This window comes from Rhinopithecus roxellana, chromosome 5 (genome assembly GCF_007565055.1).
Source record: "Rhinopithecus roxellana isolate Shanxi Qingling chromosome 5, ASM756505v1, whole genome shotgun sequence".
In the NCBI taxonomy this organism is placed as follows: domain Eukaryota; kingdom Metazoa; phylum Chordata; class Mammalia; order Primates; family Cercopithecidae; genus Rhinopithecus; species Rhinopithecus roxellana.
In genome coordinates, this window is record NC_044553.1 from 154,560,537 (window position 1) to 154,586,185 (window position 25,649).

General features: G+C 45.5%; 1 protein-coding gene across 2 annotated transcripts in view; it reads left to right on the forward strand.

The window, feature by feature from the left end:
- The first annotated feature begins 23,528 nt into the window (after positions 1-23,528).
- C5H14orf132 (chromosome 5 C14orf132 homolog) overlaps positions 23,529-25,649 on the forward strand; it is a 45,648-nt gene continuing 43,527 nt past the window's right edge. The window contains exons 1-2 of one of the 2 annotated variants that reach the window (XM_010353691.2): positions 23,589-23,750; positions 24,489-24,581. In XM_010353691.2, the coding sequence (XP_010351993.1) occupies positions 23,724-23,750; positions 24,489-24,581 (120 nt within the window). In that variant the 5' untranslated portion in view covers positions 23,589-23,723. Of the gene's footprint in view, positions 23,751-24,488; positions 24,582-25,649 lie in introns of both variants that reach the window. The other variant, XM_010353692.2, reaches the window with a different exon arrangement.

Here is a 25,649-nt window from a genome sequence, read left to right on the forward strand (position 1 = left end):
ACACTATAAATATATTCTAATCCATTTATATAGTCCTTAATTGATGGTAACTGAGGTTGTTCCTTTTCGTTCTTTTTCTTTCCTTTTCTTGCTGTTAGAGCATTGCTTCAGTAAATATTCCTGTACTTGCTTTCCTATCCCATGTGTTTTTATTTCACTAAGATACACACGTAAAAATGGATTTCCTAGGTCCAGTTTTGCAGAATATGGAAAACTCTTGGAGATTTTTCTGCCAAGTGGCAGCCTGGAGCCTTCCTGTACAGCGTAGTATAGGGCTGAATACTGAGTACTCCTACTCAGCCTTTCCTTTTGTAAGTTAGTTGCTTTTTGGCTCAGAGACTTGTCTCCAGCATTATTTCTCTGTTCGGTGGGTTGAACTGGCTGATATATATCCCATCAGTGGTTCATTTATCTTGATTGCCAACAATCCTCCATTTCAGGAGGTAGCCAATAGATGTGATTCTAAAGCTACACAGAATTTCTTTGGCAGAAATATCAATAATTTTAAAGCAATGCTGGACAATCTTAGTTACCATAATCTATGGCCTTCTTTACCTTCCATGGATGATTGCTGCAGTGTGTGTATGTGTCTAATTGAAAATCCCCAGGAAGGAGAAGCAGTGGTTTCCCACAGTAATGTAATGTAAATACTATATTTTAAAAATATATTGTTACCCATGGACTCTTGAAACTAGGAGGGATCCACTAGATTCATAGGGAAGGAACCATAGATAAGATATTCACTGTGGAATTCTCAGTGGCTAGCAGTTCCCGGCATGGAGTAGGTATGCAGTAAGTGTTGAGTAAACAAACCCCCAGGCATTCAGTCTGGGCCAGCCAGTTCATTACAGCATTTATCCTCCCAGGCTTTGTAATTAGACAGGACAGCTCCCACAGCTCTTTCTCCATCCCAGCATTCTCTTCTGAGCCCTAGAGGTGCATGTCTGTTGCCTACCAGACCTCTCCACCGGGATGGCCCATCTACACTTCAACTACCATGTGCTTAAAACTGGACATGGCTTTCCCACTCTGCTCCTCCTTCAGCATCCTCACCTTGGGAAAGAGTGGGCAAAACGACCCACTTGGTTGGCCAAACCAGAAACCTGGGCATTTTCCTTCTATATCACTTCCCACATCTAATCAATCCCCAGTCCTAGTGAGTATACTTAATTTTCTCTCATAAATGTCTCTGGAAATTGCTGACTGCTATCCATCCCATGATCACAGCCACATCCAGACTGTGCTCAAGAAGGACTACAAGCTTTTCCCAGCTGATCTCTTAACTGGTGCCTTCCTTAATGTCATTCTCCTATTAGCAGAAGTGTTATCTTTTGAAAGAAGCCTGCTTAACACCCCACAACACCATCCTTGGAATAAAGTCATGACTCCATGTGGCATCGCAGTCTGCCATGACCTGTCCCTTGTCTACCTCTCCAACTTCACTCCACACCCCTGTCCTCCTTCTCCTTCACCTTCATCTAATAATCTTTGTGGTCTCCCTTAGGTATTTCTTTCTCCCATAAGCCTTTGCTGTCCCCTAAGTTGGGTTATTTGCCTGCCCTCTGTGCCTCGGTAATGTCTGGCACATTCTAGCTCTTTTCACAACATATTGTGATCACCTATTTAGTCATTTGGTTCTTCCACATGGTGATCATGAGCTCTGTAAGGAAAGAAGGCATAAATGTGTTCTTAGTCATTTGGCTTCCAGAAGTGACTACGATTTCTCTCAGTGTAAGTAATAATAAAATAGTAATTGGAAAAAGAGGACAAGGAGAAAGAGGGAGAAAAGGACAGCAGTGGAGAAAAGGGAAGAGAAGGAGGAGGGAGAGAGAAGGAGAATGGGGAGAAAAAGGTGCTCAAAATATTTGTTGAATGAAGGATAGATGGGCGGATGGGTAAGTGAGCGAACGGATAAATGGATGAATAGATGGATGGATGGATGGATAGGTGGGTGAGTGGATGGATGGAAGGATGGATGGATGGATGGACGGATGGATGGATGGATGGATGGATGGGCAGATAGATGGGTGGATGGGTAGATGGATAGATTAATGGATGCCTGGCAGCTCTGGGTTTTGAATCTCTGATTGGCCACTTAATCTTTGGAATGTGATGATCTTTGGTGCTACCTATGGATACAGAGCTTTCTTCTTCCTCTGGCTATCTGGTAGACCACACTTTCTGCCTCCATATGGTAGATGGGGCCATGTAGCTATTTATTGTCAATGAGTTGTGAGAAACGACCTATATCACTTTTGTTCCAGAGAAGTGTGAGGTCTTCTAATGCTTCTTTCTCTTTCACATGGCAACTGGCAACACTCAAGATGGTGGTTGCTCCCATCAGCCTGGGTCTTGGAATTCTGCCCTTTCCTCCTCCTTCTCTTTCTCCTCCTTTCCCTCCTTGAGTACAGTAAGCAGAACTCCCCTTCCAATTTGCTATGAATATACAGTATGAATGAGAAATATACCATTTGATATTTTAAGCAATTGAGACTTTCCAGTTGCTTACAGTGTAACCCATCCTATCCTGATTGATACAGAGTCTGAGAGAAGTGGTTAGTCTTTGTGAATCAAAATCTTTTCTGTAAATGAGAATAATAATGATACAACCATAGGATTGAATAAGGCAATTCTATATGGTACATAACCCAGTACCTTTGCTGCTCCACCCTCCAGGGCTTTCCAAGGGGTGCCATCAGCCCAAGTTATCCTTGGGAAGCCAGTCTCTTGGTTCTGAATCCTCCAAAACTTCTCTGAGATATCAAAACTCTGCTTCCCCAGCTCCAGTCACCTGTTGTTATGTACCCTCTCACCCCTCTTTCCCTAGCCCATCAATTTTTTTTTTTTTTTTTTTTTTTACACGGAGTCTCACTCTGTCGCCCAGGCTGGAGTGCAGTGGCTGGATCTCAGCTCACTGCAAGCTCCGCCTCCCGGGTCCACGCCATTCTCCTGCCTCACGCCATTCTCCTGCCTCAGCCTCCTGAGTAGCTGGGACTACAGGCACCCGCCACCATGCCCAGCTAATTTTTTGTATTTTTAGTAGAGACGGGGTTTCACCGTGGTCTCAATCTCCTGACCTTGTGATCCGCCCGCCTTGGCCTCCCAAAGTGCTGGGATTACAGGCGTGAGCCACCGCGCCCAGCCTTAGCCCATCAATTTTATCTGCTTTTGTCCAGGAACTAGTTCTTACATCACCCTGCATTCTTCTAAATTTTGTTGTTTATGTGATACTTTTTGTGTATTGAGTCCTTCAGGTTTTGACCCTTAATGTTCAAAGGCAAAATTTTGTAACTTCAACAAAATACTTGCTTTTACAATTGATTGGAGCTTTGTCTTTCGCAACTGTTGTGTTGGCTAAGAGTATAAAAATAATGTACATAGAAACACAATTGACAACTTCGTTCTCTCAAAGGTTGGCCATTCCCCTGAGGCTGTAAGCTTCAGTCACCTAGTACACTTTTAGTGTTGGAATGATTGTGGGTAAAAAGGAATTACCTAGAATTAAACAATATGTGTGTCAATATTTTGAAATGTTCTCCTCGCGTCCTATTTGGGAGCAGAATAATAAATGATACGAACTACATTGGGAACCTGAATGCTGAAGCTGCCATGGACATCTCAGAGGGCCACTCAGCGGCCAGCTCCATCTCTGAGTCTGGACCTGTGGGACTAAAGTCTGAGAAGGACCTGGACAGTATCAGTTCTTTGCCTTCATTAGTCACATGGGCACCTCTGCCATGTGTGGTCACCACATCTGCCACATCAAGAAGGAGGGCAGATGGGTGACCTACAACCACCAGAAAGTGAGTGCCTCTGAGAAGCCACTGAAGGACCTGGAATACATCTACTTCTATCAGAGAGTGGCCAGCTAAGAGCCTGTCCTTACCCCTATGTAGCATGAGGGCAAGAGAAGACCACCTATCATGAGGGAGAGCACCTGAGGGATGGACTTCAGCCCCCTGCTCTGTAACCTTTTTCCTTTTGTCCCCAGCAGCAGGGAAGAAGCTGGAGGCCATGAGAGAATGACCAGACAAAGCAGAGAAGCACTCAATGGGCTCTGGGGATGGAGCAGGAAAGGGGACAGGAGGGACCAACCACTGATCCATAAGGAGACTTTCTTCCTTCCCCTGCCCCGGGAATCCACAGTGCTCGACTTTTCTCCATCACCCTGCCGAGCACCCTGTCATGGAGGGAAGGGATCTTCTTTGTGTGCATGTGTGGGTGTAGCTTTGTGCATCCTCTTCCAGGGGAGGGATCATCTGCTTTGTGTTTGTCCCATGTGTGGTTGAGAAAGGAGAGGGTGATATGGTTTGGCTGTGTCCCCACCCAAATCTCATCTCAAATTGTAATCTGAATTGTAATCCCCATGTGTCAGGGGAGGGACCTGGTGGGAGGTGATTGGATCATGGGGGTGGTTTCCCCCATGCTGTTCTCATGATAGTGAGTGAGTTCTCACGAGGTCTGATGGCTTTATAAGGGGCTCTTCCCCCTTCACTCTCTCTCTCTCTCTCTCTCCTGCCACCATGTAAGACATGCCTGCTTCCCCTTCTGCCATGATTGTAAGTTTCCTGAGGCCTCTGCAGCCATGTGGAACTCTGAGTCAATTAAACCTCCTTTCTTTATAAATTACCCAGTCTCAGGAAGTTCTTCATAGCAGTGTAAACATGGACTAATAGGAAGGGATGTGAGGAAAATGGGGACTCCCCTTGCCTTTCTATCTCAGTCTTTCTGCCACCCCATCTCTTCCTTGTCCTTCTCTGGAAAATGCCAAAATACACAATGTGAATAAAAGTGCAGTGGCTAAAATTAATAATAATAATGTGAGCTCCACATACACATAATGGACAGGGAAGCCTGATGCCTGGGCTAAGATATTCAGTTCTGATGAGGGTAATCACAATAGCAGGTCCATTTCTTATTCTGTCTTCAGTTATGGAAGAAAAACTTAAAGTTGATAAAATTTAATTTTTTCCCTAAGAATCAGGATGTGCTAGAGATATATAACTGCAAGGAATAGAAAACTACTCAAGTGAGTTCAAATACAAATGGACTTACTGAAATGGCAGTGGGAGGGTCATGAATATCAGGTATAGGGAGTCTCTGAGACTAAAAGGTGTCCACTCCTGCTGCCCACTGGCTCATGCACAGACATGGTGGGGGTGCCTCTTGGATCAAGTGGTTGAGGGCAACACTGAGGGATGAGGGAATAATTAGACAGAAGAAGCCTGCAGTCCAGCAACTTTGAAGAGTAGAGCTCAGTAAACCAAGTTTTCCAGAGTGTGGAATGAACAGATGTGCTGCCCCAGTCAGTAGGTCCAAGAAGGTATTCATGATGATAACACAGGCTCACTTGGATTGAATGCATCAGTAGATTCCCCAAAGTGATGATATTCAGCTTGGGAAACAATTAGCTAATTAGCATAATAATCCATCACTGGAAATCAAGGTCATCACCCAGGGAACCTGTCTCCTGCTGCCAAGCCTCTCTTTGGAGAGAAGGCAGGATGCCCATGAAATCTGCCTGTGCTCCGTCAGGTGGCAGGGCACTCCTCCCAAGGCAATGCAAGGTGGAGCCCCTCTGGCAATGCCAGTGGCTCAAACACTCATGCTCATGCTCATCCTTTTCAACCAGGTGATGGCAAGATTGGTTTACATGTATGGAATGCAAGACAAAGAGCTCGCTGTGGAGGAGCTGAGGACAGAGATGATTTGTGGTGGCCTGGACATTTACTTGGGGCACCTGTCTTTAGGACACCCTGAGCCAAAGACTGGGAAGTGGATCAGGCAGGCTGTATGCCTTAAGGTTACTGAAAAGATCTGAAAAGATCTAGGACTTGGAGCTTATGAACAAATAAAAAAGTAAATCAATTAACTATTAAACTAAGAATAATAGTAGCCTTTTTCGAGCATGGCCTATGTGCAGGTACTGGAACAGGCACTTTCTATTTAATTTCATGACAACCCTATGCTGTACCATCATTGTGCTCACTTTACAAATGAGGAAACTCTTCGAAGTCCAGGTCTTGAAATGTTTCCTCTTCAACACCTGGGAGCAGACATGGCCATGCCACACACATCAAATCTCAACACTGTGTGTTCATAAAATGTGGAAAATTCCATATGCCTTTGGACATCCTTCTTCAACCAGAGAATTCTTTTTTAAAAAATCTATATGCCAGGCATAAATACCACCCCCACCTCCCACATGCACATATGAGCACAAAATATCACACTTAGAAAATAAAATTTTAAAACATCAAATCAGATCTGGTTCTGAGCTGCTCTCATAAAAGTTTCTGAAAAGCCCAATATCTAATGCTGGAGGATTCCCTCCCACCTCCTCCAGTTAAACCAGAAACCCCAAAGCTTATGCAGACTCTAAAATTGGGAGAGAGACCTGCACTTTCCTCTGTGGTACCTATGTTCACTATTCTCATCCACAGAGGCTGTTTGTGGGAACATAGTCCAGCCACACTCCACTCCAGGACACCCTAAATCAGCCCCTTTCCAAGCTCAAGACCACTCCATGCCCCTTCTCAAAGCTCAGAAATAGGCTCTTTTATGAGAAGAATCAGCTTAGTCATGAAAAACACAAAATTATTAAATCTCTTTGAGGCAAGAGAGCCTCCAACTTGGAACAGAAAGCCTGGCTGCCCATCCTATTGGTGTAAGGATGGACAAATTCCTTTTCACTTTTCCTGAAGAGTCCTCAGCAGTTAAAGAAGCCAGACATCAAATAATTTCTCAAACACTCACTCAGTCACATCTGTCTTACCCACTGAGCTTCTTTGAACAAAGCATGTCACAGCAAAAAATAAAATGGTTGAAACTGGGGTCCACTGTTTGCATCTTACAGATGAGAGTCAGAGGTGAAGAATTACTCCCAATGTCTCTGAGCTACCAGAGAAGCTCATCAGTCCCAAGTGTTGCCAGATTCTAGACTCAAAAGCTCAACAGTTACTAGATATTGGTTTCTTAATGTCAATTCCACTAAAAGAAACCAAGGCTCCTTGGAAGAATGACTGGTCCCCAGGCTGAGACAGAAAAAGTATGACATGGGCCTATAACATCTAATTGTTTCTGAAAAGTAAGCAAGTGCTCAAAAAGAAAAATGATTGGAACATATAAAAAGGACACAGAAACCCACCTGAATCAATTTGAATGGCCAGATTTCACAATGTGAGCATTAGAATAATGATTCTTGTTATGAACTCAATTGTGTCCCCAAATTGTTATGTTGAAGCCCTAATCCCCAAGGTGATAGCATTTGGAGATGGGGCCTTTGGGAAGTGATTTGGTTCAGATGAGGTCATGAGGGTAAGGCCATCATGATGGGGTTAGTGCCCTTGAAGAACAGACACACGAGAGAGCTTGCTACCTCTTTCTCCACTACATCAAGACACAGTGGATGGCGTCGCCTGCAACCCAACCATGCTAGCGCCTTGATATTGAACTTTCAGTCTCTAGAACTGTGAGAAAATTAATCTCTGATGTTTAAGCCACCCAGTCTATGGTATTGTGTCATGGCATTGCTAGCAGACTAAGACAATAGTAAGATCGTAGTTCATTGAATAAAATAAGAATCCAAGAGTTCATACAGATAGGAAAGGAAACTTCTTTTTCCCCCTTGGTCCAGAGAGGGTATTTCTAGACTCTTCTTGGAATATATCTATCCCTGGTAGACTGTGAGATGTAATCACTGATAGTCCAAGTTTGGGTCATAAAGTAACGTCCAAGGCTGAGAAGCTGGAAGGTGGAGAAGTTGTCAACCTGGTCTAACCACTCTATGTGACTGTAGGCAAGGTTTTTGGAAGAAAAGCAGGGTTTTTAGAGCAAAAAAAGACCAGGGTGGGTGTGAGACAGGCAAAAACAATAGATGTCAACAACATCCTGCCCTCTGACTGTCCAACTTCCATATACCAGTCTTCCGACACCCTCAAAAATGCCTGCACTTAACAGAATGCAACAAATCATGTACAACCAAACACTGCCCTCTCCCCTACCCCAAATAGAGACAACCTAAAGTCATGTTCACATCCATATCCAGTTCCAAAATGGGTAAATTTCACTAATCTCCATTAGACCTGAATGTAGTTTCTAGAGTTCCAGCAGCCTACAGCTGAAATCCCCCACTCAGCCTATCTCTTGTACAACAGTGGAGAGACAATAAAAAAGAAAAATTGCAAGAAAAATTCCTTTGGGAAAAGAGGAAGCAGCATAAGGCTGTCACTTCACATTATTTAGCTTATGCATAGCCGCTAGGGGTTCCTCCTGGCAATGGATGAGTTCCTTGCTTAGCCATGTTTGGCTGCCCCTGTTTCTGCTCTCTAGGGAGAACCCCCTCAGCTGCTGACCTTTATTGCTGGATCATGAAGGATGCTCCTTTGACAGTTACATGTCTTTTGCAATCCAATTCTTGTTGGTGTAGGCTCAAAACTTCACCATTGTCTTGGGGGTTGAGTAACTCAGGCTTTTAATTCCCATGATTGGGATTTCTCTAGAAGTCCAGTAACTTGCAAACTCCTTAAGATTCTGGTCTATTATGTCTGGACAACACCATGGACCAGTACCCAAAGCTAGAAGTTTGTTTGAAGTCTAGTGCTTGCATGCAGGTTGTGCACAGTTTGGGAAATTCTATGGATTAGAAGCAGGCCTCCTTCTGTTCTCTCTCAACTCCAATCATCCCTCAACAATATGGCCACCACCTTGGCTAGGCAAACTAACAAACAAAGTGTGGAATGGTGAACGTGCTCACCTGCTCTGTGCCCAGGCTAAATCCTAGTGACGTCTTTTCCGGAGCAACTCTTACCCTGGTGGTTGGCACACATGGGACATGAAATTGATATTTGGAGGAAGTGGAGTGTGAGGTGGATGTCACACTTTTCCAGGATCCTACATGTCTCTCTCTGTTTCTTTCCCCCAAATTAACCTGATTAAGGAACAGAACTGGTTTTTCTAATTCTGTAAGGAGTAAGATTATCTGACTCTCGGTCAACTTGGATTATTGGCCAGAGACCAAATAAAGCCTCTTGTAGGAAAGCCAGATTTTATTCCCTCTCACCACTTGGATGTGCCAGTTTCCTTCAAAGCTCATCTCTTTCTTGTAAGGATTTACTGAAGACTGTAAGAAGCATCCAGCATGCTCCAAGATCCTTTTTCCTGCCATGTCTCTTAAAGTTCAATACCAGTCAGCACAGAGCCCCAGTCCCAGGACAAGCAAGCAACTCTCAGACCGATTTGCTCCTGCGTAACAGGGAAGGCCAACTTCTCACCTGCAGTTAGAGAAATCCTCGTCACTCTCACACTAGTCCCTTTCAGCTGATCCTTCATTCCAGGTTCTATCACTTGCAACGTCCCACTTCTGCTACCAACTTTAACACTGAGTAAGAGCTTTTGGTTGCAGGAGACAAAAACTCTAAATTATTTTTTCTGGTAACTGAAAAGTCCAGGGGTAGATAGGCCTTCAGGCCCCAAAGGATCCAGATGCTCAAATGCTGTTACTGGAAACTCTCTCTTCATTTCTCAGCTCTGCTTCCCTACCGGTTGACTTTGGTAGGAAGATGGCAGCTAGCAGTTTCCCATTTATAGCCTATCAGGTTAGCAACTTCTCAGACTGACAGTTTCTCTTTCCATTCAAAAAGCCAAGGCTCACTCTCATTGGACCACCTTGGGATCGTGTGTCCTCCCCTGAATAAAATCGTCCATGGTGATGGAGGATAGGATCAGCCCAGCTGAACTCCTTGGACAGAGAGTTGTTGATGGGGAAAACTGGAGCACAGTAACCAGAGGAGGGAGAATGAAGACTGGACAGGCACAAACATCACATATCCACTATAAGGTGCCAGACACACAAGGCAGCTGTACTTGGAGAGCACAAAACGAGAGGGAAAGAACACTTTTGGAATATCTACTATGTGTCTTTCTTCTGCTTATTTTTGAACATAAAATTTTTAGCACCTATTATTACAAATAATAGTAACAGCTAATTCATAGCCTTTTTGTTTACTTGGCTTTACACTATTAATTCATTTAATCCTCACAAATCCAAAGTGAGGACTATAATTATCATTCTCATTTCACAGGAAACTGAGGTACAGAGCATAAGCAAATTGTTGAAGATTAGACATCATGAGTTGTAGAGTTTAGCATCTTTTTTCATTTCCTGGGGCTACTGTAACCAAGTATCACAAACTGGGTGGCTGAAAACAATAGAAATTTGTTCTCCACACTTCTGAAGGCCTGAAGTCCCTAATCACGATGTCAGCGGGGGTGTGCTTCCCCAAGAATCCTGGTGGAAGCCTTCCTTGCCTCTTCCCTGCTTTCGTGGTGGCCGGCAGGCCTTGGCATTCCTCGGCTTACAGCAACAACAGTCCTGTCTCTGCTTTCATCATCATGCGTTGTTCTTCCTGTAAGTCTCTGTGTCTCTTCTCCTTTTCTTATAAAGACATGAATCATATGAGATTAGGGCCCACCTTAATGATCTATGTTAACTTGGTAACCTCTGCAAGATCCTACTTCTGAGTAAAGTCACATTTAACAGGTTCTAGGGGTTTAGAATTCAACCCCTAGAACCTGTATCTTTTGGGGACATGCATAACAGCATCTAGGCCAGCCTGGTTCCAGAATCTTTGCTCACCTTTAGCCCCAGTCTAAGAGAGAGCCACTGGGTCCCAGTGGCAAGGAAGCCAGGAGTGTATCTTCCAGGGACTTTCAGGGTGTAGGCAGATGTATCTGGTATGGTAAGCAATGAGTGCTCCAAGTAGGGTGGTCACAGAAACCGAGTACCCACTGAGCCCCAGCAGGTTCTGAAGGAGGGGATGTCTTCACGGAGCCATGAAGGAAGAGGAGGATGCAGCCGAAGGAGAAGGAGAGGGAAGGAGTGTGCTCTAGGAGGAAGGAACACTGGGGCAAAGGCTGAGGGTGCAGAGGGAACATGGCTTGTTTGGAGAGGACAAATCAGTTCAAAGAGATGGCAAAGAGTGAAATGAAAAAGAGGAGTTAAGAGGCCGGAGGGAGGGCAGAACTGGAAGGGCTGGGGCAGCCATGCTGAGGAGCTCAGACATCAAGATCTCAGGACATCATGTCCTAGGTGATGTGAGGAGCATCGCTGGGCAAGTGAGGGGCTCAAACAGAGGCACTGACACTGCAATTCAGTCCTGGCTGTCCTGTGAGGTTGGTGGTATTAGCTCCATTTGATACAATGTAGAAAGAAACAGAGGCTCCCGAGATTAAGTTGCTAGGTCTGGGCAGAGGCAGAATCTAGACCATGCTCTCACCCTGCAAGGTTCCCAGGGGACTCAACTTACTCCAGGAAGCAGTGGGGCATGAGGCAGTGGCAACTGCCAGCCCAGATGCTGAGTTCAAGGCCCGCCCTTCAACTCATGAGCCGGGTGACATTAGGAAAGTTGCTCCTCCTCTCCGAATGCAGACACCTTGCCCTGGCCTGGGCTGCCTTGTGGGGCTGCTCTGGGGAGTGACTATGTGATGGGTGCTAAGGGCTGGGAAAATCGACATGCAGGGAGACAGGAGCAGGCTGGAGACCACGTGATCACTGTCATCATAATTGTTGTTGTTCTGCAAGATGATGGGCTGTGGCTGCCCTGGGCAGGCAGAGCTGCAGGAAGAAGTATCTTACAATTTGCTTCCTGCATCACCACTCTGCCTCCCTCCCCAGCAGAGCTGCATGCTCCCCCATCATTTCCTTCCAATGCAATCTGCACTTTCATTAAAACGAGTTCATCAGACTCTTTGGAGGTGCAGCCAACAAAGGAAGCCAAAACAGCAATTACCTTCTGGGGATGGTGCCTGGAGATTTGCAAGTTTCCTGTGAAGAAAAGCAAGTGTGGGTGGCATGGAAGGATTTAGCTGGGGCTTTGGGGAGGGCATGTGGGAGAAGCTGGCAGGCATCGAGCATGGGTTGGGACTGCAATTACTGAGAAGGATGTGGGCTTCCTGAGAGGGAGCATTCATATCCCAGCTCCCAGTTAAGGTGTCGGGTCCAGGCCTGGGATGCCAGGGTAGAGGGGGCTGTCATCTCCAAATACAGCATGGCTGCATTTGAAATGGCTCTGTTTTGTCCGCTTGGGAAACGGGGTCTTTATTCTGGTTAGAATTGCCTGTGCCTGGCTCTCTTGCTGGAGCACTTTGTCATGTTCCTTCTGCTTACGTGTCCCAAACCAGTCATCCTCGAGGGCCACGAAGCCAGCCTAGCCCCCTCCAGCCCTCCTGCATCCCAGCCCAGTCTCATAGATGAGCTGTACTGCGAATGGACAATGCCAGTGCTTGTCAACAGAAACAGACTGCAAGCCACTTGTACAATGTAAAATGTTCTCGTTGCCACTTTAAAAACATTAAAAAGAAATGGATGAAATTAATTTTAATAATATTCCCTTTAGTCCAGTATATCCAAAATATTGTCATTTCAACATGTGATTAATATTAAAAATCATTAATTCTTTTCGACTAGGTCTTGGAAGTCGTGTATTTTACACCTTACATCTCAACTTGGACTGGCCGTGTCTCAAGGGCTCCGTAGCCGCATGTGGCTGGTGGCCACCATGCTGGACAGTGCAGTCTGTGCTATGTTTTAATGTTGGGTGTGGCCTTGTTTCCATTTATCAACTTGCTTCATCTTCCTCCTGTGGAACTGTGGTCCAGGAAGGTATATTCACCCCCGGGGACCCTGGCACAATGCCTGGCTCTTGTAGGAGCTTAGTAATTGCTTTGGAGTAAATGAATGATCGTATGTGAGGGTTCCTCTGCTCTCACATTAAGAAGTCACGCTAGAAAATGTGGACACTTAATTCTCCCGGTGTAGCAATGGCGAGGGCATCCCTCTCCTAGTGCCCTTTTCTTTCCCAAGCTGCAGAAACCTGGCATCAATGAGGAAACTGGGGCCAACAGGTGAGCTTCTGTCCATCTGAAAATCACTCAGTATAACTCTCAGCCCTGATGGGTGTGCATGGGCAAAGGAAAGCAAGTGGGATCATTGAGATGGGCATAGGGAGACGTTTCCTTTCTGCGTTCTTCTGCCTACTTTCATCCATCCCCTTACCCAGCCATAGATGCTTATGAGCTCATTAGTTTGTTCATTTGTGAAGCATTCTCAGAGCACTCCATTCAAGCCCAACGTCTCCAGGTGCTGGCATGTTTCGTGGATAAACAAAAAGCCTTCCTGCCTCTTTCTCTGTAATCCTCTGGTGCACTTGTTCTAGCAGGACATTTGTTAAAACTAGAACAAACATAAGCACATAAGCAATCCCTGCACACAACAGGCCCCTCCCTCCCCCCATGGTCTGTAACCTTCCTTCTATACTTCCACCGACAGAGTGCCTACTATGTGCCAGGTATGGCGCTAGGCACTCTTACCACCATTTCATTCAGCCCTCCACTTTTACAGATGAAAATGTTTGGCTCAGAAAGGCTAAGTCGCTTGCCCGATGTCATCAGCTAGCAGGGTCAGAGTCAAGATGCAAACCTGATTCTTCAGCCTCCCAACTTTTGGCCATATTTCAGCTCCTTGTCACTGTGTTGAAACTCTGCCACTCTGGCCACCCTTTCCAGGCATACAGTGCTCAGCACATAGTAGGTGCTTAGGAAACACATATTGGATAGATGAATGGAATACCTGCTGAATAAAAGAATGAATAGGTGAAGGAGTGGATTAATTCTTCCTCACTTTAATTATTTCCGTTTTTGCATTGATCTGACTGAAATATAGATACAATAGCATAGAAGACATTGGGACTTTAGACTCATCTGGGTATGGATTGAAATCCTGGATTTGCCTATATTTGCTCAATAACCTGAGCAAGTTAACCTTTCTGAGCCTCTGTTTTTTGTAGTTTACTGTCCGTCTCGTGTGTGTCATAGTGTGATATGCTCAGTAAATTCTTATTAAATTTGAATCAATTTAAATTGAAACAAATTGAGTTGAACTGCAATTTCATAGCAGAGTCCTAGGGAGCCCTAGAAAAGAGAAGGCTTAATTTGGATTGGAAGAAAGATGAATGGGCATCAGACTCACCTGGAAAAGCTGTAAGATCCACATTACACAGCCCCTCTTCCAGAGAACCTGGTTCAGGAGAAATCTGTTTTAACAAGGTCCCCTGGTGACCCAGATATCCAGATACTAGGGTCCAGGGGTCACCTTTTCCAAAGTGCAGGTGGGAGGGAGCCCCTGTAGAGAGTGGTCAGGGAAAAAAAAAATGTGTCTTACTGAGTGAGTGGACACAGGAGGGAGTGCTGGGGCCAGGCCTTAAAGGACAGCAGGATTTCCTGTGCATGTTGCTGTCCCTGCTGGCCTCAACTGCTTCTGCCTGTTAAAAAAGGGTGGGTCATGGGCTAGGTCCACCCACTGCGATGTGCCTTGAATAATGTATGAGGTCACTCAGTGAGAAGCTCATGAATGCTTAAACCCTTTTAAGGGCTTCCCAGGGAGGCAGTCATCCACCCCAAGGCCTCTGTGGACCCCTGCCTTCTCCATCTGGATCCCAGATGAGGCATAGTGACAAGGTCATGCCCCCCTGCTATGGCCTTAAGACCAAGAGCCTTTTAAGGAACAGAATGTTCCTTCTCACAGATTCCAAGTTCTCTGCACACATGAATTACGTATCTAGCACTTGGCATAACAGCACTCTGTAGAGTGTTCCAGGATCCCAAAGGTGCAGTCCCTGACTCCATCCCTGCGCCACACTGCCCAAGAGCATGCAGGTGGCCCAGCCCGAGACTCGACTCCAGGTCCCCTCCCTTTCACCTCCAGCCCTCACCAGCTCTGTGTGGCTGGGTTAAATCACCTTGCTGCTCCTGGCCTCAGATGGGATAATTAGGTGTTCTTGCCTGACTGCTGTGAGCATGGGAGGAGAGGACATGGAGGAGGCCCTCCGGTTCAGCTCCTCATGCAGATCAAGGGCTGCCAACACAAAAGCTGGTGCTGTTTTCCCTGTTACTCTTGAAGGTTCTCCCCACGCCTCCGTGTCCCCAGGGAGTTGACACTTGTCTCACGATCAGTGTCTCTCATGCATTGGGCTGTGTTACAGGAGGGCAACAGAGAGCCTCGAGGATTCAGTGCTTTGAAGGTGAGCAGTGAGCGAGTCTGCTCTGTGTCCACGGGGAGACCTGACCCCACTGTCTCTAGGTGCTCACTAAAAACAGAATCCTTACTTATAAATGGGAGCTAAACATTGAGTACACACAGACATAAATATGGGAACAACAGACCTGTTAGAGGGTTGAGTGGGGGTGGTTAAAAAACCACCTCTCTAGGCTGGGCCTTGGTTGTTCACACCTGTAATCCCAGCACTTTGGGAGGCCAAGGCGGGCGGATCACCTGAGGCCAGAAATTCGACACCAGCCTGGCCAACATGGTGAAACCCTGTCTCTACTAAAAATACAAAAATTAGCTGGGCCTGGTGGTGGGCACCTGTAATTCCAGCTACTCGGGAGGCTGAGGTAAGAGAATCACTTGAACCTGGGATATGGAGGTTGCAGTGAGCTGAGATTGTGCCACTGCACTCCAGCCTGGGCATTAGAGTGAGACTATCTTAAAAAAAAAAAAAAAAATCAAAACCAAAAAAACTATCTCTCCAGTACTGTGGTCACTACCTGGGGGATGGGATTTGTACTCCAAACCTCAGCATTTTGCAATGTTCCTATGTAACAAACCTGCATGTGTACCCCTGTATCTAAAATAAAAATTCAAGAAAAAAAAATGCAACCCTGAAAAGTAGCCCAGGAAAAGAGTCACTAGAACCTTGCCTTCCCGCCATCCCCTCTAAGACCCTACAGGTGATGCTCAGGGCCCATGGCAGGTTGCTTCTCCCAACAAGTAAATAATTTTAAAGTGGAGAAATACTATGGAAAACACAAAACAATGTGCTTAAGCTCGAGTGATCAGGGAGGGCCTCCTGGAGGAAGTGGCTTTTGAAATGAAATCTGAACCATCAGAAGAAGGATCTAGAGAGAGTCCCAAGTAGAAGGAATGGCAAAGACTAATTCCTTAGGGAGAAACACAGCTTGCATGGTGTGCTCCTGGGACAGAAAGAAGCCTCCTATGCTGGAGCACAGTGAACTCAAGGATTGGTGGGCTGAGAAAGGGTATAAGAAAGAGAGGAGATGGAGGATGACTTTGTTAATTCCCCCAAAAGACCCTTCTATGAATTTTAGGCCTCCCTGCCTCTCCACCAGGTACCCTTGTGAGGTGCACAACTTTTAGAATCATACATGGAGGACTTGGGTACTTCCATTCATTACTTGCCTGTGATGGAGCCAGGTGGGCAGGGAAATCAGCTCAGTGCTGGCCAGGCTAAATGTGAGATGCCATCAGCCACTCAGGAGACAGTGCTGAGGAGACAGTGGAATGTGCCCCTGAAGCTCACAACAGAGGTCTGGGTGTCCTCAGCGGGTCATTTTACAGGCCTGGGTGAGGTCACTCACGCAGATCATGTAGGGTGAACTTTCTAATGTGTATATCTGCCTGGGAGGTGCTTACCAGATAGTGGGTGATGCCAGCAAGGGCCAATGAATCAAAATTTAAGGAGGCACTCACTGCCAGGCTCCTGCCAATGTAGGCTTGGTGCCTGAGAGTGAGTGCAACCTTAAATTTTGTGTCTCCTTAAGTCTAGCCCCAGTCCTGGGTAACTGAGCAGATAGGATGGTGCTTACAACAAATGGTGCTGGTATAATTGCACATCCCTTTAGGGAAAAAAAAGAACCTTAACCTTTCATTCAGACCATACTTAAAAACAAAAATAGATTAGAACCTTAAGCATAAAGGCTATAACTATAAAACTTTTAGGGAAAAAAAAGGAGAAGCATCTTCGTGACCTTGAGGCAGGCAAAGATTTCTTAAATAGGACACAAAAAGCATGGACCTTGAAAGTAAAAAATAAATCAATAGGATTTTTATCAAAACTAAGAACTTTGAGAAACACTGCTAAGAAAATGAAGAAAAAAAGCCACGGACTGACATAGCTAAGTGTTGATGAGGAGGTGATGAAAAAGAAACCCTTGCACGCTATTAGTGGGAATGTTGACTGCCAAAGCCATTATGGAAAAAATATAGAGATTCTTTTAAAAATTAAAAATAGAACTGCCACATAACCCAGCAATCTTCTAGGTATATATAGAAAGGAAATGAAATCACCACATCGCAAAAATACCTGCATGCCCACATTCATTACAGCACCATTTATATAGCCAAGATAGAGAAACAAACTACAAATAAATGGATAAAGACATTGTGTGTGTATGTGTGCACATAGATAGTGGAATATTATTCCACTTTAAAAAAGAAAGAAACCCTACTGTTTGCGACAGCATGGACAAAACTAAAAGACATTATGCTAAGTGAAATAAGCCAGACACGGAAGGAAAAATACTGTATGATCTCTCTTACGTACGTAAACTTTTAAATAAGCACATAGAAACCTAATAGAACAATGGTTACCAGGCACAGAGCTGGGAAATGGGAACCTGTAGATCAAAGGGTGCAAAGTTGCACTTATGCAGCATGAGGAAGTCTGGAGATCTGATGGCAAGAGGACTGTGGCTCATCGTATCATATCGTATGCTGGACATTTGCCAAAAGAGTGGATTTTAGTTACTTTTACTATAAAGAAAGAACAACAGAAAGAAAGAAAGAAAAGAAAAGGTCAACTCTATGCAATGCTGAGTGCGAATTTGCTTGACTGCAGTAACCATTTCACTATATATGTGTATAAGAAGATAAATATGCCGGGCGCGGTGGCTCAAGCCTGTAATCCCAGCACTTTGGGAGGCCGAGACGGGCGGATCACAAGGTCAGGAGATCGAGACCATCCTGGCGAACACAGTGAAACCCCGTCTCTACTAAAAATACAAAAAACTAGCCGGGTGACGAGGCGGGCGCCTGTAGTCCCAGCTACTTGGGAGGCTGAGGCAGGAGAATGGCGGGAACCCGGGAGGCGGAGCTTGCAGTGAGCTGAGATCCGGCCACTGCACTCCAGCCTGGGCGACAGAGCAAGACTCCGCCTCAAAAAAAAAAAAAAAAAAAAGAAGATAAATATATCAAAACAGCATGTTGTACACTTTAATACATACAGTTAAAAGACCAGAAACAATAAAATTAAATAATAAATAAACAATTTTTAAATGAAAAAATACCATGGATTATTGCAGCATATGTATTTGACACAGGACTTGTACCCAAAATACATAAAGAACAACTCAATAATAAAAAATAAGAAAAAGACAAGTGATCCAATTTTTTAAAAAATAGGTGAAAGATAAGAAAATAAAAGAATGGCCAATAAGCACATGATTTGATGCTCAGCATCATCCGTCATCAGAGAAATGCAAATGTAAACCATAATAAAATACTGGCTTACACCCATTAGAATGGCTAAATTAAAAGCAACGAAAATACCAAGTGTGGCAGGGAATGTAGGGCAATTAGAATTCTCATACACGGCTGGTGGGAATGTAAAATGTACAAACACTTTGTGAAACAGTTTGGCAGTTTCTTGCAAACAAGCAACTAAGCAAACAAAATATCTATACAGATTCTGACACATAAATGTTCATCAGTGCTTTGTTCATAATAGCCAAATACTTGGAAACAACCCAAATGCCCACCCACAGGAGAATTGATAAACAAGTTGTGCTATATCCACACATCAGAAAACTATTCAGCAGTAAAAATGGAACTACTGACACAGGCAACAACATGGGTGATTCTCAAAAATATCACGCCAAACAAAAGAGTCAAACGAAGAGAAGAGTACAGTTGTATGACTGCATCTATAGACATTCTACAAAAAAAAGATATACCACTGGCAAATAAGCATCTGAAAAGATATTCAACATTGTTAGCCTTTTCTTAGGAAACTATAAAGTAAAACCACAATGATATATCATGTCATGCCTATCATAATGGCTAAAATAAAGAAAAATAAAAAGGACAATGCTCATATTAGTCAAAGTTCTCCAGAGAAAAAGAACAAGTAGGACATTCCTAGAGATAAATAAGAGGAGGTTTATTGTGAAGAGTTGGCCAAGAAGTCCCAGAATCTACCATCCACAAGCTGGAGACCCAGGAGAGCTGGTGGTGTAATTCAGTCCAAATCGGAAGGCCTAACAATCAGAGGAGGCCATGGTGCATATCTATATCACAGTCTGAGAGCAGGACAAGATGAGATGAGATGTCCCCAGCTCAGGTAGTAAGGTAAGAAAAAAAAAAAAAAAAGTGAATGCCTTCTTCCAGCTTTTTGTTCTATGCAGGACCTCAATAACTGAATGACATTCATATGGTTTGGCTATGTCCCCACCCAAATCTCACCTTGAATTGTAATAGTCCCCATGTGTCAAGGGCAGGGCCAGGTGGAGATAATTGAATCATGGGGGTGGTTCCCCCATACTGTTCTAGTGGCAGTGATTAAGTCTCATGAGATCTGATGATTTTCCAAATGGGAAGTTCCCCTGCACAAGCTCTCTTGCCTGCTGCCTTGTAAGATGTGACTTTGCTTCTCCTTTGCCTTCTGCCATGATTCTGAGGCCTCCTCAGTCATGTGGGACTGTGAGTTCATTAAACCTCTTTCCTTTATAAATTACCCAGTTTCAGGTATGACTTTATTAGCAGCGTGAGAACAGACTAATACAGATGCCCACCCTCCTTGGAGAGGCCAATTTATTGTACTGAGTCCACTGATTCAAATGCTTACCTTATCCAGAAGCATCTTCAGGGACACACCCATAAATAATGTTTTATCTGGGCACCTGATAGAAACTGATTCATAAAATTAACTATCACAACAACAAATACTGGCAAGGATATGGAAAACCCACTCCTACGTTGCTGGTAGGAATGTAAAATGTTACAGCCACTGCGAAAAACAGTTTGGCAGTTTCTTTGAAATGAAAACTGTAACTACCATATGATCCTGGGCCTTTATCCCAGAGAAGTGAAGACATACACCATGTCTATAGCAGCATTATTCATAACAGCCAAAAGCTAGAAACAACCAGGATGCCCTTTGACAGGTGAGTGGTTAAACAAACTACGATACATCCATAACATAGAATAACATCCAGCAATGCAAAGGAACAAAGGAATAAACTATTGATACAGGCAACGATCTGGATGGACCTCCAGGGAACTATGCTGTGTGAAAACTGATGATCTCAAAAGAGTATAAACTGTATGATTCTTTTATAACATTCTTGCAATCACAAAATTATAGAAAGGGAGGGCAGATGAGTGGTTGCCCCTGGTTAAAGAGTGGGTGGAGCAGGGAGGAAGTAGGTCTCCCTGTAAAAGAGCAAAGTGAGAAATGCTTGTGGTGATGGAAATGTTCTGTATCTTCACTATATCAATGTCAGTATCCTTGGGCTGATACTGTACTCTAATTTTGCAAGATGTTATCATTGGGAGAAACTGGATAAAGGGTACATGAGATCTCTGTATTGTTTCCTACAACTGCACATGAGCCTATAATCATCTCAAAATAAAAATTTTTAAGAAAGGCACCATGAAATGATTTCAGCAAAAGATTTGTAAGATCTTTATGTAGAAATACTAAGGAAAAGTTAAGCATATAAAGAGATATGGCATGTTCTTGAAGAGAAATATTTATTATCTGTAATATGTCAATGATACCCAAAAAGAGTTAATAGAATTGTGTTCAAGTCCAGGTTATTTGGAGGAGCTGACGAGGTCACCCTAAAATGTATCCAAAGAGCAAACAACCACAGGTAGTAAGGAAACAAAGAACGCAGTGAGGAAACCTGCTCTCCCATACATGAATTAGCATGAAACTAGAGTAACTAAATCAGAATTGCATTAGTATTAGACAGATGAACAACCAATGGAACAGAACAGCCTAGAAACAGACTCACGGCTAGATGGACACCTGACAAATTTGGTGCTGCAGATCAACAGGAAAGAGCCGATCTAGTCAATATGGGGCTGGAATAATTGAACATTAATATGAGAAAAATAAAATTGCTTCCTTACTCTCGCCTCACACACAATATATCAGTTATACAAGGCTGAAATATGAGAAAAAGTATTTAAATTTTTACTAAAATACTACAGGACAACATCTTTATGGTCTCAAATTGGCAAATAATTTATTAAACAAGGGCTAATTATAAAAAGATATTAATAAATTTTGACTCAATTAAAATTATTTACTTCAGTTCATGAAAATATATAATAGAGTGAAAACAAATGTAAACATGAAAGATGATACTTAAAAACCTATAACTCACAAGATTAGTATCTAAAACATACACATACTTTTCCTGAGCCAATAAAAAAACAATAAGCAAAATTTTAAAACAAGCACAAAAGACCTGATGAAAGGCATTTCTCATCAAAGGAAATGGAACTGATCAATAGGTGTGTAAAAGATGCTTAGTGTCATTAGCAGTCAGAGAAATGAGGATCAAATCCGAATGAAACACTACTTCATCGTATCATTTTGCAAAACTTAAAAACAAATCCTGACAATGCAAAGTGTTGGTCAATTGTGGAGCAATAAGAACCCATGCCTGCTATAGGTAGGATAATAAAATGGGCGAAACCACCTTGGAAATCAGAAACTGGAAAACAATGGGCATCAATTAGTAAAAGCACAGAGGAGCTGACCACAAGACCCAACTGTTCCATTCCTAGCATATTCCCTGAGGATCCCTTGCACCTGTGCATCCGAAGACAAGATCGAGAGTGTTTATAGCAGCATTTTTTTGTTGTTGTTGTTTTTTTGGCATTATCAGAAAACCTGGAGATGACCAAAGTATCCATCAAAGGGCTAGTGCATCAATAAAAACTGTGATAAAGACATACAAATGGGACGTTGTGTAGCACTGAAAAACAATAGACATCAACTACGCAAATAATGCTGAGAAAGGAACAGAGAAGACATGGAAGAACAGATTTAGAGCAATTTAATTTTTCTACAAAGGGTTAAAAGCAGGTAAACTACAAAGGTAAAACTATAAAGAAAAGCAAGAGAACTGACATGAATGAATACTAAATAGGATGGAGGTGACCCTGGAAATGGGGCAGGTAGGAGATGCCTTAGGAGAGATACACAGCAGGACTTGAAGACTGTTTTTTATTGTTCCATTTTTTAACCTATGCAAGGCTACATTATTTTTCAAATTGCACACACACAACATACATGCCCTTTGTATTGTGAGTTATGACACTTCACAATAAATGTACATATTTCTTACAGCAGACGGGGAGCCCTGGACAGTCCTGGGCAGGCTGCTCTGCTATTGGCCACAGGAAGCATGGGAGGAGGTGGGAGGCTCTTGGCATGGACTGTTTGGGCATGCCCCGTGTGGACGACGCTGGGAGGTGGCAGGAATGATGGGTGTGGCGAGCACAGTACTGACTGAAAACAGGGAGGGAAGGGAGGGCCAGGGAATTGGAAGGTTTAGAGACCAGAGGAGGAAGGGAGAAGGCAAACATGACGGGAAAAGTGAAAAGAGAGAAGAAAGAGAAAAGTGGTGGGGGGCGGGTGGGGGAGAAGGAGAGAAGGAAGAGGAAGAAGAAAAGGAGAGAGAAAGGAAGGGAAGGGAAAGAAAGGAAAGTTACAGGAAAGATAACACTGAGAGCCTTCTATGGGTCAGTGAGGTTCTGGTCCCATTCCCACAGCCACAGTCCCTGCTGGGCCCCCAGCTGCCAGGGGACCTTGAACAAACCCCTCCATCTCCCTGTGCCACAGCTTCCTTGCCTGTGACAAAGTCTGGGAGTCCCAGGCTGCCCCTCACAGAGGCTCATGATGACCATGAGTGTGAAGAAGAGATACCACCCGAAGGGACCACGGGTACTCTACACACACACACACACACACACACACACACACACACACACACACACAGTTCCCCTTACTTGAACTGCGGCATCTGCATGATTTTCGATACTTGTTTGAGCTGAGAGCCATGGAGCACCCGCTGTGCAACTTGAGCACCGTGCAGTCCTCGAAGACACCACTCACAGCCTCATCTCTATTGGATGATTAGCCATGTTAGGGCTCTCATTTATTGAGGACACCGCGTGCTATATTCCCTATCTCATTTAATTATTCGGTTCTGTATTGTCTTTTCACAGATGAGGAAATCTAGGCTCAAAGACACTATCTTGTTCAAGCTGCACAACAAAGCAGAGCTAGGATTAAACCTCGCCGAGCCGGGAACACACGGGACTCTCGGAGGAGCGTTGGCGTGGAAAGCCAGGTCACTCCGATCTTGGTCCTCAGGCACTGGATAACGTGTCAGCCCCAAGAGAGAGCTGCCCACAGCCCCGGGTGGATTGGGCTCAACTGCACGGGGCGGGGCGCCAACAGCTCAGGACTTGGGTTCCAGGCTGGTTTTTGCACCAACCAGCGGGGCGGCCTCGGGCCTCAGTTTCCCCATCCCGCGCACGAAGGGAGGCAATTGTGAGCGCTTGGGGTTTCTGACGGACCCCGCCCCGGGGGTGGGGCCGGGAGTGGTCACGTGGAGGGGCGCCCAGTCCCCTGAGCCCCGCCCCGCCCGCCCCAGCGCTCGGGACTCTCCGCCCAGTAGCTGTCTGGAGGCAGAAGCCTAGAGACAGCCCAGGGCGCGGTGCAGGCTCTGGACGCTAGCTGCTCCGCCCGATCCCCGCCAACTGTGCAGGCTGCTGACCCGCAGCGGCAGCTGCAGCAGCGAGGACTCGAGCGCAGGGCGGCAGCAACAGCTGCGGCGACAGCGACACCATGGATCTCTCCTTTATGGCCGCGCAGGTAACGGGGCGCCCTCCCCACGCGCCCGGGGCCACCAAGTTTGGGGAGGTTCGGGGCCACGGTCTCGCCCTCCACGCTGGGACTGGGCAGTGGCGCCCGCCCGCGATCCGCGTCGCGGTCCTTTGTCCCGAGCCGGGCACCCCCACCCGGTGCACGCGTCGGGGGCGGCGATCGCGGCTCTCCCGGGGTGGGGCGGGCTGCGCGCCCCGCACCCCCGTGGCTCGAGCTGTTCCCACTCGGGCCCCTCTCCCTGGCAGGGAGGCTGCGAGGAGCCTGGGCAACCCGAGTCGCCCCCTTCCTGCCCATCCCCCACTGCTGTCCCCCTTCTGGGGTCCCGGAGCCCTCCAAGACCGGGGCGGCTCAGACCCGCGCGAACGCGGATGGGCGCACAGTCTCGCTCTTCCCCGCTCTGTTTGCCCGAGGCGCGGGTCATCTGTCTCTTGCCGGTGACCTCGAGCGCCCCCTCTGCCGCCGCCTGAGGAAGGCGCTGAGACCCGCTTTGTGACCGTGACCCGCCAAGCGTCGACGCGCCGCGGTCATTTGTCCTCTTTTGCTTTGTGTAGAGTCTAATGGAGCCACCAGTGCCCAGCGCGGCCGGAACCCTCCCCCGACACAAACAGGCTCCCAATGGCCGGAAAAACAGATCTCTCACAGCTTGAATTTTCCTCCAGCAGAATCCCCTGGAGTTCTGAGCTTGGGTGATGATTCTGTTTCTGTGCCTTAACTCTCTTGAGCCAGAACAAAGACAAATCCCGGATTTCTCCATCAGTCTGGGGCCCTAGAGAAGACCCAGAGCTGGCTCCAGGGAAGGGCTGCATTTGGCTTGGGAGAGTAAGTCCCAATCTACCAAAGCCATATCCTGCAACTTCTCTGGTTGTGTTGGTTGGTTATGGTGGGAGCAGAGAGGTCGGGAGGCCACCCAGGCTCCCTTCTGTCTCCATGGTGTGTGGCAGGGACCCCATCTGCTGCTGTTTTCTTTTACAGGGAATGAAGTTTGAGGGGACACTTTCTTTTTCCCCAAGCTTCACCTGTAGTGGAAGCCTGTTTGAAAAGTGACAGCAAAATCCAGGCTGTGTGTGGACAGCGAGTCTGCAAATGGAAGCATAAAAGACGCAGAAACCCCAAGTTAGCTCTGAGGGTCTAGATTCCGGTTCTCTGGCAGCCTCTTAAGTTTTCCATGATGCTAATTGCCCTTCTGAGCATTGCTGCCCCCCTCCCCCCCTTTTTTTTTGCCTGATTTTACATCTCCTGTGCCTAAATCCATACTTATAAATATTGTCATGTAAACATCATTTTAGATAATGATGGTTTTAGCTGCACGAAAACTAAGGAGGCTTTCCAGGACTTATTTCTAGAGTGGAGAGGAACTGTGTCTGCCTTCCCCTCTGGATCCCACCGAACCTTCGGAATTTCCATGGTTACAAGAAAAATTGATCTTTGCTAACCCTGGAGCTGGCTGGAAGCATCAGTGCTGCCACGGCAACTTAACAAAATAAACACAGGGCTTTTCAACGTCTTTAGGCAGAGTCTGCCCAGAGACCAGGTTCCCATTTTTCCTTTTTTGTTTACAATTCACATTCCACTTGGTCAATGTATTCTTGACACATTTTTGACACTGGTTACATGCGCAGTACTGTGCTAGCTACAAGGGATAGAAACATGAAGTGCCACACACGTGAGAACAGACCCTAAGGTTTGTTGGGCACCTACTAAGTGCCAGATGCTGGGTGCTTGGCATATTTTATCACAGCAAGCCCTTACAAGTCCATGACAGAGGCCCCATTTTACAGGTCAGGACACTAAACGAGATTAAATAATTTGCCCAAGGACAGGCCGTTTGTAAGGAGGAGAACTGGATTTCAAATCTGAGTCTGAGTATCTGCAAAGCCACTGGGTTTT